This window comes from Anomaloglossus baeobatrachus, chromosome 7 (genome assembly GCF_048569485.1).
Source record: "Anomaloglossus baeobatrachus isolate aAnoBae1 chromosome 7, aAnoBae1.hap1, whole genome shotgun sequence".
NCBI lineage: Eukaryota > Metazoa > Chordata > Amphibia > Anura > Aromobatidae > Anomaloglossus > Anomaloglossus baeobatrachus.
This window is the reverse complement of record NC_134359.1, coordinates 105,352,085-105,367,794: the sequence shown is the minus strand read 5'-3', so window position 1 is coordinate 105,367,794 and position 15,710 is coordinate 105,352,085. Positions and strand designations below refer to the sequence as shown.

The 15,710-nt window shown below is 50.8% G+C and overlaps 1 protein-coding gene across 3 annotated transcripts in view; it reads right to left on the bottom strand.

Moving 5' to 3' along the window:
• Positions 1-15,710, bottom strand: part of LANCL1 (LanC like glutathione S-transferase 1) — an 83,585-nt gene that overhangs the window by 54,144 nt on the left and 13,731 nt on the right. For all 3 annotated transcript variants that reach the window (XM_075318952.1, XM_075318953.1, XM_075318951.1), the window contains exons 4-5: positions 10,996-11,203; positions 7,763-7,910 (exon numbers count right to left, since the gene is read on the bottom strand). In XM_075318952.1, coding sequence (XP_075175067.1) covers positions 7,763-7,910; positions 10,996-11,203 — 356 coding nt within the window. The remainder of the gene's footprint in view (positions 1-7,762; positions 7,911-10,995; positions 11,204-15,710) is intronic.

Below are 15,710 nucleotides of genomic sequence, written 5' to 3'. Positions count from 1 at the left end.
CGGCACTGCCTCCATAGCTGCAACCATCTTCCCCAGGAAGTGCATGAGGCGCCTTAAGGGGTGTGACTGACTCCGAAGAAGTGATTGCACCCCCGCTTGCAGAGAAAGCTGTTTGTCCCTGGAGAGTCGCCAGAGCGACGGCAAGGCTTTGTTGACACGCCACCTGAGAAGGGGCCCAGAGGTGAAGAAACGAGCCGCAGGACGAGAACTGAACTCTATCCTGTAACTATGAGACAGACTGTCTCTCACCCATCGGTCTTGAACTTGTGGCCACCAGGCGCCGCCAAAGCGGAAGAGCCTGCCACCGACCGGGGATGCGGCTAGGGTAGGCCGAGAGCCATGAGGAGGCAGTTTTGGAGGCAGTGCCCCCTGCGGCCTTTTGGGGTAGTGACGTGGGCCGCCTCGCATATGAGTTCCTCTGGCCTTTCTCCGGCCTGTTGGACGAAGAAGAATGTGGCTTGGCGGAGGGACGAAAGGACCGGAACCTCGATTGGATTTTTCTTTGCTGAGGACTCTTAGGATTGGACTGGGGTAAGGAGGAGTCCTTTCCCTTGGATTCCTTAATAATATCATCCAATCGTTCGCCAAATAAACGGTCGCCAGAAAAAGGCAAACCAGTTAAGAACCTTTTTGAAGCAGAGTCTGGTTCCCATTCGCGCAGCCACATGGCCCTGTGAACTGCCACGGAGTTAGCATATGCTACAGCCGTGCGGCTAGTAGAGTCCAGGACGGCGTTCATGGCGCAGGACGAAACGGCTGATGCCCGAGAGTCAAAGACGGAACATGCAGAGCAAAATTCCATGTGACAGTATTAAACTCCTTCAGACAAGCCTAGATTGCAAAGGCCGGGGCGAAAGACGTGCCCGTGGCCTCATAAATGGACTTCACCAAGAGCTCTGTCTGTCAGTGGCATCCTTCAGTGATGGGCCATTTGCAACAGACACAACGGACCTAGTAGCCAATTTGGAGACTGGAGGATCCATCTTGGGAGAATGAGCCCAACTCTTAACGACTTCAGATGGAAAGGGGTAACGCGTGTCAGTGTGACGTTTAACCCAGCGCTTGTCCGGGACCGCTCCGGGTTTTTGGACAGCATCCCTGAAGTTAGAGTGATCAAAAAACGTATTGCATGTACGTTTGGGGAACCGAAACTGGTGTTTCTCCTGCTAAGAAGCCGACTCCTCTACAGGAGGAGGCGGAGGAGAGTGAACCAGAACCTGGTTGATGGACGAGATAAGATCATTCACTAAGGCGTCCCCCTTAGGAATATCAAGGTTAAGGGTGAAGTCAGGGCCAGAGCCCTGAGCTCCCCCGTCCGCCTCGTCTTCCTGAGAGTCCTCAAGCTGGGATCCCTAGCAGCGTGAGGAAGTCGGGGAAGAGTCCCAGTGAGACCGCTTAGCCGGTCTTGGACTGCGGTCCGGGCAGGAGTCCTCCGCCTGAGACCTAGGGCTCAACCTTGGAGCGCGCTGCAGTGCTAACCAAGCGAGGCCTGGATGAGACAAGCTACAGGGTCAGGGCCTGTGAAAGGTCCGGTCTGGACTGCAATGTCTCAAGGAGCTTAGAAGGCCATTTGATCATATGAAAATGACTGAGGGCCAACACCTGTGACTCTGTCCCTGCAGCCTGCTCAGGGGGAGCAGGGGGGTCTACATGAGCCGAGGGGCCCACCAGTGCCCGAGGCTCCGGCTGAGCAAGCGAGGCAGGAGTCGAGCATTGCTCACAGTGAGGGTAGGTGGATCTCGCAGGTAACATAGCCCCACAAGAGGTACAGACCACGAGAAAAACCTGTGTCTGTTGTCTCCTAGGAGAGTGACCACTGAAGGTAAATGAAAAAGGGGATACAGTCTGTCCGAACAGAAATATATATAATATATACATATGTATCCGGCACCCTAGGGGGACCAGTACCGGGTGCTGTGTTCACCCTGAGCTCCCCTGAGAAGCACCCACCGGCAGAATGCCAGAAAATGGCCGCCGGAGCTCTCAGGGGAGGAGTGGGGCCGAGGGCGGCGCCAGCAAAGAGCGGGAGTCTGGGTTCCCCACAGTGGTCAGTGAGGGGGGAGGAAGACATGCAGGATGTTCCAGCCCTCACATCCGACGTCATGTCGGTAATCCCGCCCTTACCCCTGACAGGCAGGCCCGGGGGCGGGATTTTTGCGACTAGGCCGCGGTGAAGCCGGGGACTAAATTTGAGGTCGCGCCCGACCAGCAGGCCCGGTCGGCGCGGAAGTCCACCTGCCTCCTCAGTCTTACAACTACCGCGGCTTCCGGGAAGAAGGTGCGCTCCCTGTACAGTCCCCAATGGGGACACAGAGTACCTTTAAGTATCAGGGCCCGGTCCCTGGGGTTGAAGAGGCTCCGGTCCGGCAGGTTCCACCAGGGGCTGCGGATGGAGCACGGTCCCAGCAGATGGATGACCGCTCAGGTCCCACTTCTCCCAGCCGCATAAGGGATGGTGAAGGAGACGGTCTGTGGCTCCAGCTTCCGTACCCGCAATGGGTACCGTCTGGGGTCCCCACAGTGGTCAGTGAGGGGGGAGGAAGACATGCAGGATGCTCCAGCCATCACATCCGACATCATGTCGGTAATCCCGTCCTTACCCCTGACAGGCAGGCCCAGGGGCGGGATTTTCGCGACTAGGCCGCAGTGAAGCCGGGGACTAAATTTGAGACCGCGCCCGACAAGCAGGCCCGGTCGCCGCGGAAGTCCACGTGCCTCCCCAGTTTTACGACTACCGCGGCCTCCGGGAGGAAGGTGCGCTTCCTGTACAGTCCCCAATGGGGACACAGAGTACCTTTAAGTAGCAGGGCCCGGTCCCTGGGGTTGAAAAGGCTCCAGTCTGGCAGGTTCCACCAGGGGCTGCGGATGGAGCACGGTCCCAGTAAATGGACGACCGCTCAGGATCCCACTTCTCCCAGAGCCGCATAAGGGATGGGGAAGGAGACGGCATGTGGCTCCAGCCTTTGTACCCGCAATGGGTACCTCAACCTTAACAACACCGCCGGCATAGTGGGGTGAGAAGGGAGCATGCCGGGGACCCCGTGGGGGTCCTCTTTTCTTCCAACCGACAACTAAGTCATGAGAATGCATGAGTGGATGTGTGCCTCCTTCCACACAAAGCATAAAACTGAGGAGCCCGTGCTCCACGGGAGGGTGTATAGGCAGAGGGGAGGGGTTACACTTTTTAAAGTGTAATACTTTGTGTGGCCTCCGGAGGCAGAAGCTATACACCCAATTGTCTGGGTCTCCCAGTGGAGCGACAAAGAAGAGGGAGAATTTTTCCCGATGTGGTCAAGTTGAAATTATACTGCGAAACCAGATGAAAAATGTCTCAGTGTGAACCTGTGGTTTAGTAGTGTTATTTCATGACAATATTGAAGTCAATGGGTGAATAACGCTGCTAAACTGGACCAATAATTGATGTGCTGCAGATTTTTTTCTGCATCAAGAACCGCACTGAATCCAGATGGAAAAAAAAAAAACAAAAAAAAACTGCAGTCTTTGCACAGCTAATCAAAAAGAAGGGAATTTTGTTTACTTACCGTAAATTCCTTTTCTTCTAGCTCCTATTGGGAGACCCAGACAATTGGGGTGTATAGGCTTCTGCCTCCGGAGGCCACACAGTATTACACTTTAAAAAGTGTAACCCCTCCCCTCTGCCTATACACCCTCCCGTGCATCACGGGCCCATCGGTTTTGGTGCCAAAGCAGGAAGGAGGAAACTTATAAATTGGTCTAAGGTAAACTCAATCCGAAGGATGTTCGGAGAACTAAACCATGAACCAAAGAACAATTCAACATGAACAACATGTGTACACAAAAGAACAACAGCCCGAAGGGAACAGGGGCGGGTGCTGGGTCTCCCAATAGGAGCTAGAAGAAAAGGAATTTACGGTAAGTAAACAAAATTCCCTTCTTTGTCGCTCCATTGGGAGACCCAGACAATTGGGACGTCCAAAAGCAGTCCCTGGGTGGGTAAAAGAATACCTCGATAAAAAGAGCCGTAAAACGGCCCCCTCCTACAGGTGGGCAACTGCCGCCTGAAGGACTCGCCTACCTAGGCTGGCATCTGCCGAAGCATAGGCATGCACCTGATAGTGTTTCGTGAAAGTGTGCAGACTCGACCAGGTAGCCGCCTGACACACCTGCTGAGCCGTAGCCTGGTGCCGCAATGCCCAGGACGCACCCACGGCTCTGGTAGAATGGGCTTTCAGCCCTGAAGGAACCGGAAGCCCAGAAGAACGGTAGGCCTCAAGAATCGGTTCCTTGATCCACCGAGCCAAGGTGGACTTGGAAGCCTGCGACCCTTTACGCTGGCCAGCGACAAGGACAAAGAGCGCATCAGAACGGCGCAGGGGCGCCGTACGAGAAATGTAGAGTCGGAGTGCTCTCACGAGATCTAACAAGTGCAAATCCTTTTCACATTGCTGAACTGGATTGGGACAAAAAGAAGGTAAGGAGATATCCTGATTGAGATGAAAAGGGGATACCACCTTCGGGAGAAACTCCGGGACCGGACGCAGAACCACCTTATCCTGGTGAAACACCAGGAAGGGGGCTTTGCATGACAGCGCTGCTAGCTCAGACACTCTCCGAAGTGATGTGACTGCCACTAGGAAGACCACCTTCTGCGAAAGGCGTGAAAGAGAAACATCCCTCATCGGCTCGAAAGGCGGTTTCTGAAGAGCCGTTAGCACCCTGTTAAGATCCCAGGGTTCTAGCGGACGCTTGTAAGGTGGTACTATGTGGCAAACCCCCTGCAGGAACGTGTGTACCTGCGGAAGCCTGGCTAGACGCTTTTGAAAAAACACGGAAAGCGCCGATACCTGTCCCTTGAGAGAGCCGAGAGACAAACCCTTGTCTAATCCGGATTGAAGGAAAGACAGAAAAGTGGGCAAGGCAAACGGCCAGGGAGTAAAACCCTGATCAGAGCACAAGGATAAGAAGATCCTCCACGTCCTGTGGTAGATCTTGGCGGACGTTGGTTTCCTGACCTGTCTCATAGTGGCAATGACCTCTTGAGATAACCCTGAAGACGCTAGGATCCAGGACTCAATGGCCACACAGTCAGGTTGAGAGCCGCAGAATTCAGATGGAAAAAAGGCCCTTGAGACAGCAAGTCTGGTCGGTCTGGTAGTGCCCATGGTTGACCCACCGTGAGATGCCACAGATCCGGGTACCACGACCTCCTCGGCCAGTCTGGGGCGATGAGGATGGCGCGGCGGCAGTCGGACCTGATCTTGCGTAACACTCTGGGCAGCAGTGCCAGAGGGGGAAATACATAGGGCAGACGAAACTGCGACCAATCCTGCACTAATGCGTCTGCCGCCAGAGCTCTGTGATCTTGAGACCGTGCCATGAATGCCGGGACCTTGTTGTTGTGCCGGGACGCCATTAGGTCGACGTCTGGCGTTCTCCAGCGGCAACAGATCTCTTGAAACACGTCCGGGTGAAGAGACCATTCCCCTGCGTCCATGCCCTGGCTACTGAGAAAGTCTGCTTCCCAGTTTTCTGCGCCCGGGATGTGAACTGCGGAGATGGTGGACGCTGTGGCTTCCACCCACAGCAGAATCCGTCGAACTTCTTGGAAGGCTTGACGACTGCGTGTGCCGCTTTGGTGGTTGATGTACGCCACCGCCGTGGCGTTGTCCGACTGAATTCGGATCTGCCTGCCTTCCAGCCACAGCTGGAACGCCTTTAAGGCTAGATACACTGCCCTTATCTCCAGAACATTGATCTGAAGGGAGGACTCTGCCTGAGTCCAGGTTCCCTGAGCCCTGTGGTGGAGGAAGACCGCTCCCCACCCTGACAGACTCGCGTCCGTCGTGACCACAGCCCAGGATGGCGGCAGGAAGGATTTCCCTTTCGACAGGGAAGTGGGAAGAAGCCACCACTGAAGAGAGGCTTTGGTTGCCCGAGAAAGAGAGACGTTCCTGTCGAGGGACGTCGACCTCCTGTCCCATTTGCGGAGAATGTCCCATTGGAGTGGACGCAGATGAAACTGCGCAAATGGAACTGCTTCCATTGCTGCCACCATCTTCCCTAGGAAGTGCATGAGCCGCCTCAAGGGGTGAGACTGGGCTCGAAGGAGAGATTGCACCCATGTCTGTAGTGAACGCTGTTTGTCCAGCGGGAGCTTCACTATCGCTAAGAGAGTATGAAACTCCATCCCGAGGTAAGTGAGCGATTGGGTCGGTGTCAAATTTGACTTTGGGAAATTGATGATCCACCCGAACCTCTGGAGAGTCTCCAGAGCGGTGTTCAGGCTGTGTTGGCATGCCACCCGGGAGGGTGCTTTGACTAGAAGATCGTCTAAGTAAGGGATCACCGAGTGTCCCTGAGAGTGTCCACCAGATTCCCTGCCTGGGCCTCCCAGAGCTGTGGAGCTCGGTCTGAAGTTCTCCACCGGCAGAAGTGCAGATAGCAATGGCTGCCAGCGTTCTCAGAGGAGGAGGGAGCCGTGGGCGTGCCTCAGAAAGTGCGGGAATCTGGTGCCCCACAGTGCTCAGTGAGGGGGGAGGAGGATACCTAGTATGCTCCAGCCCTCACCGCTGACGTCCAGTCTAGCGTCCCGCCCTTACCCCTGACTGGCAGGCCCGGGGGCGGGAGTATGCGGTACTAGGCCGCAGAAGCCGGGGACTAAAGTTAATAACCCGGCCGGCAAACAGGCGCGGTCGGCGCGGTAGTCCCGGCGGTGGAGCTGGAGGTGTCAAAACACACAGCAGCCGCTGCAGCTTCTGTTACACAGGGGCTCTATGCGCCGTCACCAAGGGGACACAGAGTACCTCAGAGTAGCAGGGCCTTCACCGCTGACGTCCCCTGATGATACCCGATCTCCTGTCCGTCAGATTCCCCCAGGGGCTGCGGAGGGAGCCCGGTCCCAGTGCATGGTGACCGGTTAGGATCCCACTTCTCCCAGAGCTCCTAAGGGATGGGGGAAGGATAACGGCATGTGGCTCCAGCCTTTGTACCCGCAATGGGTACCTCAACCTTAACAGCACCGCCGACCAGAGTGGGGTGAGAAGGGAGCATGCCGGGGGCCCTGTTAGGAGCCCTCTTTTCTTCCATCCGATAAAGTCAGCAGCAGCTGCTGACTAAAATGTGGAGCTTGCGTGCATGTGTGCCTCCTTCAACACAAAGCAAAAAACTGATGGGCCCGTGATGCACGGGAGGGTGTATAGGCAGAGGGGAGGGGTTACACTTTTTAAAGTGTAATACTTTGTGTGGCCTCCGGAGGCAGAAGCCTATACACCCCAATTGTCTGGGTCTCCCAATGGAGCGACAAAGAAAAAACAATTGACTTTGCTGGCTTCAGGAGAGACATAGAGATTTAAAAAAAAATAAAAAAAAAAAACCCCACAAAAACAACAACAAAAAGGCATCAAAAAGCGGATAAAAAAAAAAAGCAGCGTGTGCACAGGGCCTTATTGTGAGACGTGCACGTGGTGTTTGCAGCTGCTAGGTAGAACAGGCCTTCACTGTTCACAAAAGGGAGCAAAGCTATTTGCAGGACACCTGCTCCAGAGGCCACATCGGTGATTTCTCGCTCTCAGGACTGCATTCTACTTGCCGGCATCTCTTCTGATTTAGTCTGGCATCATGGGTACGTCACCTTACCACAATGGGACAGGGCGGTTGTAAAAAAAGATGTGTTACTATTACTTGACAGACATAAATGGAAGCTTGGGTTATAGATCTTAAGTCACGTGTTTTCTCCTAACATAGGCGATCCAATAAACATTTATAACAGTTAAGCACTCACCTCCTGTATGTATCTGTAGCAAACCTTCTCTCCCTTGTAATGCTTGTTGATAAATAACAAGGCGTACAGGTAACCCATCCGGCCATATAACAGCTCATCTGGTAGACGGGACTCCAACTTCATCACCGCAGAGTGTAACTGGAGAACTCTGAGAACACAAAATAGAGGGCACAAACTCAAAACTCATCCAACCACTGTAGGAAACGCATTCATCCATACACAGGACCACGTAAACCTTAAGGAGCAGCCAAGTCTCATCCACCCCAGGCATAAATACTATTCTGACATATGGATGCAACAAAGGTGGTGGGGGATAGGATTATGGATCTCTTAAAACAAAATAATAATAAAAAAACAAGCCTGATTCAGAACACAAATCTGTTGGACTCTTAACATACTGTACTATTTATCCACTACATGAATTTACCCTGATATTAGCCTTAGAGCTTATGGACAGATAAGATGACTGGCGCTCATTTACCTCAAATATTGGGAGTTAGTTTAAATGAACCATCAATTCTGCCCCGAATTCAATTTACATTATTGTTGGTAGCACACGAGGGAACATACTAATTGTTAACCTCTTCACGACACATGATGTATTGAGTACGTCATGGATTGTGTCCGGTGAATCCCTGCCTGCTGCCTGATTTGAACAGCTGACAAGTGGGGCTATCCAGCACGAGTGGATTCGCTATCCACTCATGCCTGTTAACACCTTACAGCGAGCTGTGAAAATGTCAAGCACGATGGAAAAGCAGGCCGCGGTAAGCGTTCACTCACCCGGCTCCATCGGAAGTCACGTGATGTGATCATGTGGATCCGATGGCTGCCTTGGTAGCACAGGGTCATGTGACGACTCCTGTAGCTATCATGAGTCAGTTCCTCTTAGAGCCAGCAGAGGGCCGAGTCTGAGAGGAGAGCAGCTCTTCTGCAGATCAGAGCGATGCTGCTCTCATCTACAAAAAAGAATGAGCGATCAGACTGCTGATACTTATGGCCCCCTAGGAAGTCTAGTAAAATTTTTACAAATTTTTATAATTTTCTAAATAAAGATGGATTTTATAGAGACTTGTGCCAGATCCTCCCTCTTTCTATTTATCTTCAGTTTACACAGCTGCTTTCCGTTGCACGGTTCCATGATGGATGGGTGAGCTCGACTTTCTCTACTTTACTTAGAAAAAATAAAATAAAAAAAACAACAACAACAAACATTATGGCTCTTGGAAGATGGGGAGTGTCTAAAAAAAAAAACCCGGAAAAATGGAGAGAAAAAAAAATAAATAAATCGCCTGAGGGGGTCAAGGGGTTAATCTTAATGCACTCATTTGTCTGCAAAAAGAATCCTGAAAGACATAAAACCAGAGGAAGAAAAACAAGACACCATCCCTCGTTCACCGACTTATTAGAAAGCAAAGTTCCCGGGTCCAGCACTGCCAACGACGTTCCTCAGTTACGTAATTCAAAGGCTGTGGACCTCTAAACGAGGCTCCATAAACTTTGAGTAGTAGCCAATCTTGGCTCCCGCTGCGAGACACAGCGACTCTGATGAGCGGTGAACGTCAGTATCGTCACCCGTCACAGTCTCTAGGTATCATGGAGCGCAGTGTGAGCCTGGAGTGGCTACTGCTCAAAGTCAACGGAGCCTTGTTCTGAGGCCCCATAGCCTTTGAATTACGTTATTGAGGAACATTGTGGTAAGTGCTGGACCCGGGAACTTTGCATTCTAAAAAATTGGTGGTGAACGAGGGATAATGTATTGATTTTGCTTTTTTTTTTTTTAAGTAGGTCTTTCGGGTATCAATTTGTGGACTATGGCGGACGTGCCAGGGTTTTATTATTAAAACATTATTATTATTATTATTATTATTATTATTATTATTACACACAGTTTTTATAATTAAACCATTATTGTGTATTTTATTTTTACTTTCTTTGTTAGCAAAGGGAGCACCTGTCCATTACTAACACCAGGGCTTCATGCAAGCGTCAGAATTGGCTCCACTAATGTGATGTGCCACTTCTGGGGCGGCTGCGGGCTGGTATTTTTAGGCTGAGAAGGGCACAATAACCATTGACTTTTCCAGCCAGATGTTATCTGCTCACAGCTGTCTGCTTATCAAAAACTAGAGTGACACCTATGTCATTTTTTTTTTCTATTAGCAGTGTCTATCATCTTTAAAAACACAAACATTAATTTCTTGAATGCATTTTATTCTGGGGCGTGTTACACTGATGCCATTCGTGTGCTGTACATAGTTTTTCACGGACCCATAAACTTCTACTGACCCTTTTCATCTGTGCTGACGGTAAAAAATGGACATGGCGGAGTGGATAATATGGACAAGGTCCATGCGACAACACGTAGGCGTAAAGATCAGAGATTTTAAGTATGTGTATGAACGTGTTTCCAGTACATGTACTGGAAATATGGACGTGTGTAGGGGCCTAACTGGAAGTTCAGCTGCAGTTTGCCAGCTGCTGTGCTCACTCCCCTGCTCCTTGACTAACTGCACACAGATCCACACACCGTCAAGTGAATGGAAGGAGTGGCTGCAGGGAAAACAACTTAATTTTCCTCACTGCGGCTGAACTACTCCCTAGACTGAAACATAAGGTTAAAATGAAAACAAAAATAGAGCGATCCAATCCATAAATCATATGATCCCTTTTTTTTTAGTTTTCCCACTCTGTTTTGCCAGAAACTTTTTTTGTTTTTACATAATATAATATACAATCCAATCTATATCTATCTATCTCTATCTATATATCAATAGCTATATCTATATAAAAGTTCCTTTCAGGATATAGTCACAAGTCCTGACTTCATGGAAGAGAAAAAGCAAAACCAAAAGATTTTTTGGCCAAAAAAAAAAAAAAAAAAAAAACAATTGGGAAAACTAAAAATACTAAACTACTTATATAAATAAGACTTTCTGCAGCACCGAGTTGTGCAGTCAGCAGGTATCAGGCATTTACTTAGGAGGGCTGAGGACATTCCACCTAGACAGACTTTTTTAATGATATTCTCCATGCCAATCAGGAGTTAAAGACACAGATTGACCCCATCAACTAAGTGACCAATTTGCAGGATAACTTGTATCTACTATATACGGCCTGATATGTACCTGAACCCATAAAGAGGACCAATAGTGAAGACAAACTTATTGTGCGGTATATTAGCTTTATCTTGAAGAGAAGAGATTATTCCTTGGCTGGTATGAAATCCTTACCTTGAAATACATTCGTCTGCCTCCTTATGAGACCCCAGCTTGTATAAAATTACAGCAGCTACTGCATAGGGTCCTGCTTCACCGCACAGAAAAGTGACATCTCGTCTTGTCAAACAGCGCAATCCTATGGAGGCGTATTCCTGCGCTCTTATCAAGAACGTCTGATCTCGATACACTTCAGACAGGTGAAGGTATAAAAGGGCTATTCCTGGAAGAAATACAAAACATACAAATAATTGAACAATATAATGTAACGGTCTCCAAGGTCCATAGGGGTCTTCAGGTTGCAGATATCTCCTGTTCTCCAGGCTTGCCTCTGGGGCACTATAGAAAAAAAATGGGAGCAGGCAGGAGGGAGATCATTCCACTATACTAAGGCTATGTGCGCACGTTGCGTACTAGCCCTGCAGATATTTCTGCAGCGATCTGAAGAGCACATGTGCGCTTTAAATCGCTGCAGAAATGTCCGTAGTGAGCGCCGATTCCATGCGCTCTGCCTGCAGCTCCTGCCATAGACAGAGCAGGAGCTGCCGACAAAGCGCAGGAAAGAAGTGACATGTCACTTCTTTTTGCGCAGCGCTTCGGCAGTAGCCGAAGCGCTGCGCTCTTAGACGCCACGTGCGCACGGCCCCTGCACAATCTCCATAGATTGTGCAGGGGACGCTGGACGCATGCAGTTACGCTGCGCTACAAAGCGCAGCGTAACTGCATGTTTTTACGCAACGTGCGCACATAGCCTAAAGGGCACTTTACACGAGACGAGCTATCGTGCGATGGATCGTCGGGGTTACGGTTTTCGTGACGCACATCCGGCATAGTTCACGACTTTGTCTTGTGTGACACCTCCGAGCGACGCAGTATCGCTCACAAATCATGAGTCGTGTACTCGTCGCTCAGTTTCAAAAAAATTGTTTCATTAAAATGGTGCCGGTTGTTAAATCGTACCCGGGGTAGCACACATTGCTCCGTGTGACACCCCAGGAACGATGAACACAGCTTACATGCGTTCCGCGGCTATGCGAAAGGAAGGAGGTGGGCGGGATGTTTACGTCCCGCTCATCTCCGCCCCTCCGCTTCTATTGGCCGGCGGCTGTTTGACGTCGCTGTGACGCCGAACGTCCCTCCCCCTTCAGGAAGAGGATGTTCGCCGTCCACAGCAAGATCGTTCGGGAGGCAAGTACATGTGACGGGGGTTACCGACTGTGTGCGCCAAGGGCAGCGATATGCCCGTGATGCACAAACGACGGGGGCGGGTACGATCGCTCGTGCAATCGCACAATCGGTCGGCTCGTGTAAAGCAGGCATTAGTGAAAAGACAAGCAATCGCCTATACACTGGTAAGTGAGAACTGATAGGTGGTGCGAGTCCAACCACTGGGTCTCCCCCTCACACAAATGGGAGACTTGGATACTTTACGCCTGCTTGGTTGTCTCAAAGAGGAGAAGAATGAAGCAGCAGGTCCATGATGCCAGTTTTTGGACGAACTTCAAATGCAAAATGTCCGATATTTCTCTTACCCATCATTCATCAACAGGATTGACCAACTTTACTCAAATGCTTAAAAGGGGCTTTTAGACAACATAGTAACAGGGATCATATCTTGAAGTCCTTAAGTGATTATTACAACTACATTGGTGCATTAACCCTGACCTCTCTAAATAAAACCCCCGTGGTCCCCACATAGCTTTCTCATGAGCCAGATCAGACACCCCCATACTTTGCACTGACGAGGGGCAAGCACCCCGAAACACCGTGTCTGCAAATTGGGATTCTGATCTGGCTTATATATCCTGAGTCATATTGCAAAGGATTGTTAAAAATCCACTTGTGACTTTTAGGATCGCTACTTCCAATAGGTGGCGCTGTGCTAGAGTATGTCTCCTTTACTGGAGAGACAAATTAAATAAAACTATTCATTACATTAGAAGCCAATACTCTCAGAGGAAAACGAAAACCCACAAACAACTTTCCCCAATATAAACCCTGAGCTTTCTAAAATAAGAGTAACTATACAAATTCTCCTTCATTACCCCATAATGTAATCCTGCTGTTCATCAGAAAGTATACCAATGGTATGAGCTCAATGGTGTCCTCTGTATAAAATAGTAACTGAAGAAACCAATGGCAGGTGAGCCGAAAGCCACAGGTTCAGAAACACTGTACTAAAAAAGTCATCAAGGGCGTAATTACCCTTATAGATTCAACTTTTACAAATGTAGCAACAACAGATATGTTTAAGTTTTTTGTTCAAACTGGAAAAAAGAGAATTTTGCTTACTTACCGTAAATTCTTTTTCTTATAGTTCCGTATTGGGAGACCCAGACATTGGGTGTATAGCTTCTGCCTCCGGAGGACACACAAAGTACTACACTAAAAAGTGTAGCTCCTCCCTCTAAGCCTATACACCCCCTGGAGAACGAGATCTAGCCAGTTTAGTGCAAAAGCTGAAGGAGAATAGCCACCCACAAGTAAAAACAGAGCAAGAACCGGAACAACCGGAGACTCTGTCCACGACAACAGCCGGTGATAACACGCGGAACAAGAAATTGCCAACAGGCAACAGGGAGGGAGCTGGGTCTCCCAATACGGAACTATAAGAAAAAGAATTTACGGTAAGTAAACAAAATTCTCTTTCTTTATCATTCCTATGGGAGACCCAGACATTGGGACGTCTCAAAGCAGTCCATGGGTGGGAGTAAACAGAAAAACTAAGAAGTAGGCAGAGCCTAACTTCACAAATGGGCGACAGCCGCCTGAAGGATGCGTCTGCCCAAGCTCGCATCTGCCGAAGCATGAGCATGCACTTGGTAGTGCTTTGAAAAGGTATGCAGGCTAGTCCAAGTGGCAGCCTGACAGACTTGCTGAGCCGTAGCCTGGTGCCTGAAAGCCCAAGAGGCACCGACAGCTCTGGTCGAGTGTGCCTTGATCCCCGGCGGGTGAGGCACCTGAGAACACTGGTAGGCATCGGAAATGGTCGACCTAATCCAACGGGCTAAGGTCGGCTTAGAAGCAGAGAGGCCCTTGTGCCGACCTGTGGTTAGCACAAAAAGAGAGGTGCACCGCCTAAGAGCAGCGGTGCGAGACACATAGATCCGGAGCGCCCGCACCAGATCCAGAGTAAAGCGATGAACAGGAGCCGGACAAAAGGAAGGCAGGGTAATGTCTTGGTTAAGGTGGAAAGGAGAAACCACCTTAGGGAGAAAGTCCGGCGTCGGACGGAGAACCACCTTGTCTTGATGGAAAATCAAAAAAGGTGACTCCGAAGAGAGCGCAGCCAAATCAGAGACTCTCCTGAGGGAAGTTATGGCCACTAGAAAGACTACTTTCTGTGAAAGACGAAACAAGGAAACCTCCCTAAGAGGCTCAAAGGGGGGTTTCTGCAAGGCCGTTAGGACCAAATTGAGGTCCCAGGGATCCAAGGGCCGCCAGTAAGGCGGAATGATGTGAGACGCGCCCTGCATGAAGGTGCGGATCTGAGCCAGCCTGGCGATACGCCGCTGGAACAGCACTGACAGAGCCGAGACTTGTCCCTTGAGAGAGTTGAGGGACAGTCCCAGCTGCAGACCAGACTGTAGAAAGGACAGAAGGGTCGGCAAGGAAAAAGGCCAAGGAGGATGGCCGGAAGAGCGACACCAGGACAGGAAAATTTTCCAAGTCCTGTGATAGATCTTGGCCGAGGAAGACTTCCGGGCCCGAGTCATAGTGGAAATGACTTCAGGAGGAATACCAGAAGCCGTCAAGATCCAGGACTCAAGAGCCACGCCGTCAATCTGAGAGCCGCAGAATTCTGGCGGAAAAACGGACCTTGTAAGAGAAGGTCTGGACGGTCCGGAAGGTGCCACGGCACCTCTACGGACAGATGGAGCAGGTCTGGATACCAAGATCGCCTGGGCCAGTCCGGAGCAATGAGGATGACCCGACGGCCTTCCATTCTGATCTTGCGCAGGACTCTAGGCAAGAGAGCTAGAGGGAGAAACACGTAGGAAAGACTAAACTGGGACCAGTCCTGAACCAGAGCGTCCGCTGCAAAGGCCTGAGGATCGTGGGAGCGAGCCACGTAAATCGGAACCTTGTTGTTGTGACGGGATGCCATTAGGTCCACGTCCGCAGTGCCCCACTTGCGGCAGATTGAAACACTGCCGGATGCAGGGACCACTCGCCACTGTCCACGGTTTGACGGCTGAGATAATCTGCCTCTCAGTTTTCCACGCCTGGAATGTGGACTGCGGATATGGTGGACTTGGAGTCCTCCGTCCATTGAAGGATGCGTTGTACCTCCAACATTGCCAGGCGGCTGCGTGTCCCACCCTGGTGATTGATGTAGGCAACCGCTGTCGCGTTGTCTGACTGGACTCGGATGTGTTTGCCCGCCAATAGGTGGTGAAAAGCTAGGAGAGCCAGGAGCACGGCTCTGGTTTCCAGCACATTGATCGAGAGGGCTGACTCGGACGGAGTCCAAGTGCCCTGAGCTCGGTGGTGGAGACATACCGCTCCGCAGCCGGATAGACTGGCATCCGTGGTGAGGATCACCCAGGAAGGAGCGTCCCTGAGACAGAGAGAGGGGCCGAAGCCACCACTGAAGAGAGCTCCTGGTCTGTGGCGACAGAGCCACTAACCTGTGCAAGGAGGAAGGCTGCTTGTCCCAACAGCGGAGAATGTCCAGCTGCAGAGGACGCAGATGGAACTGGGCAAAGGGAACAGCCTCCATTGACGCC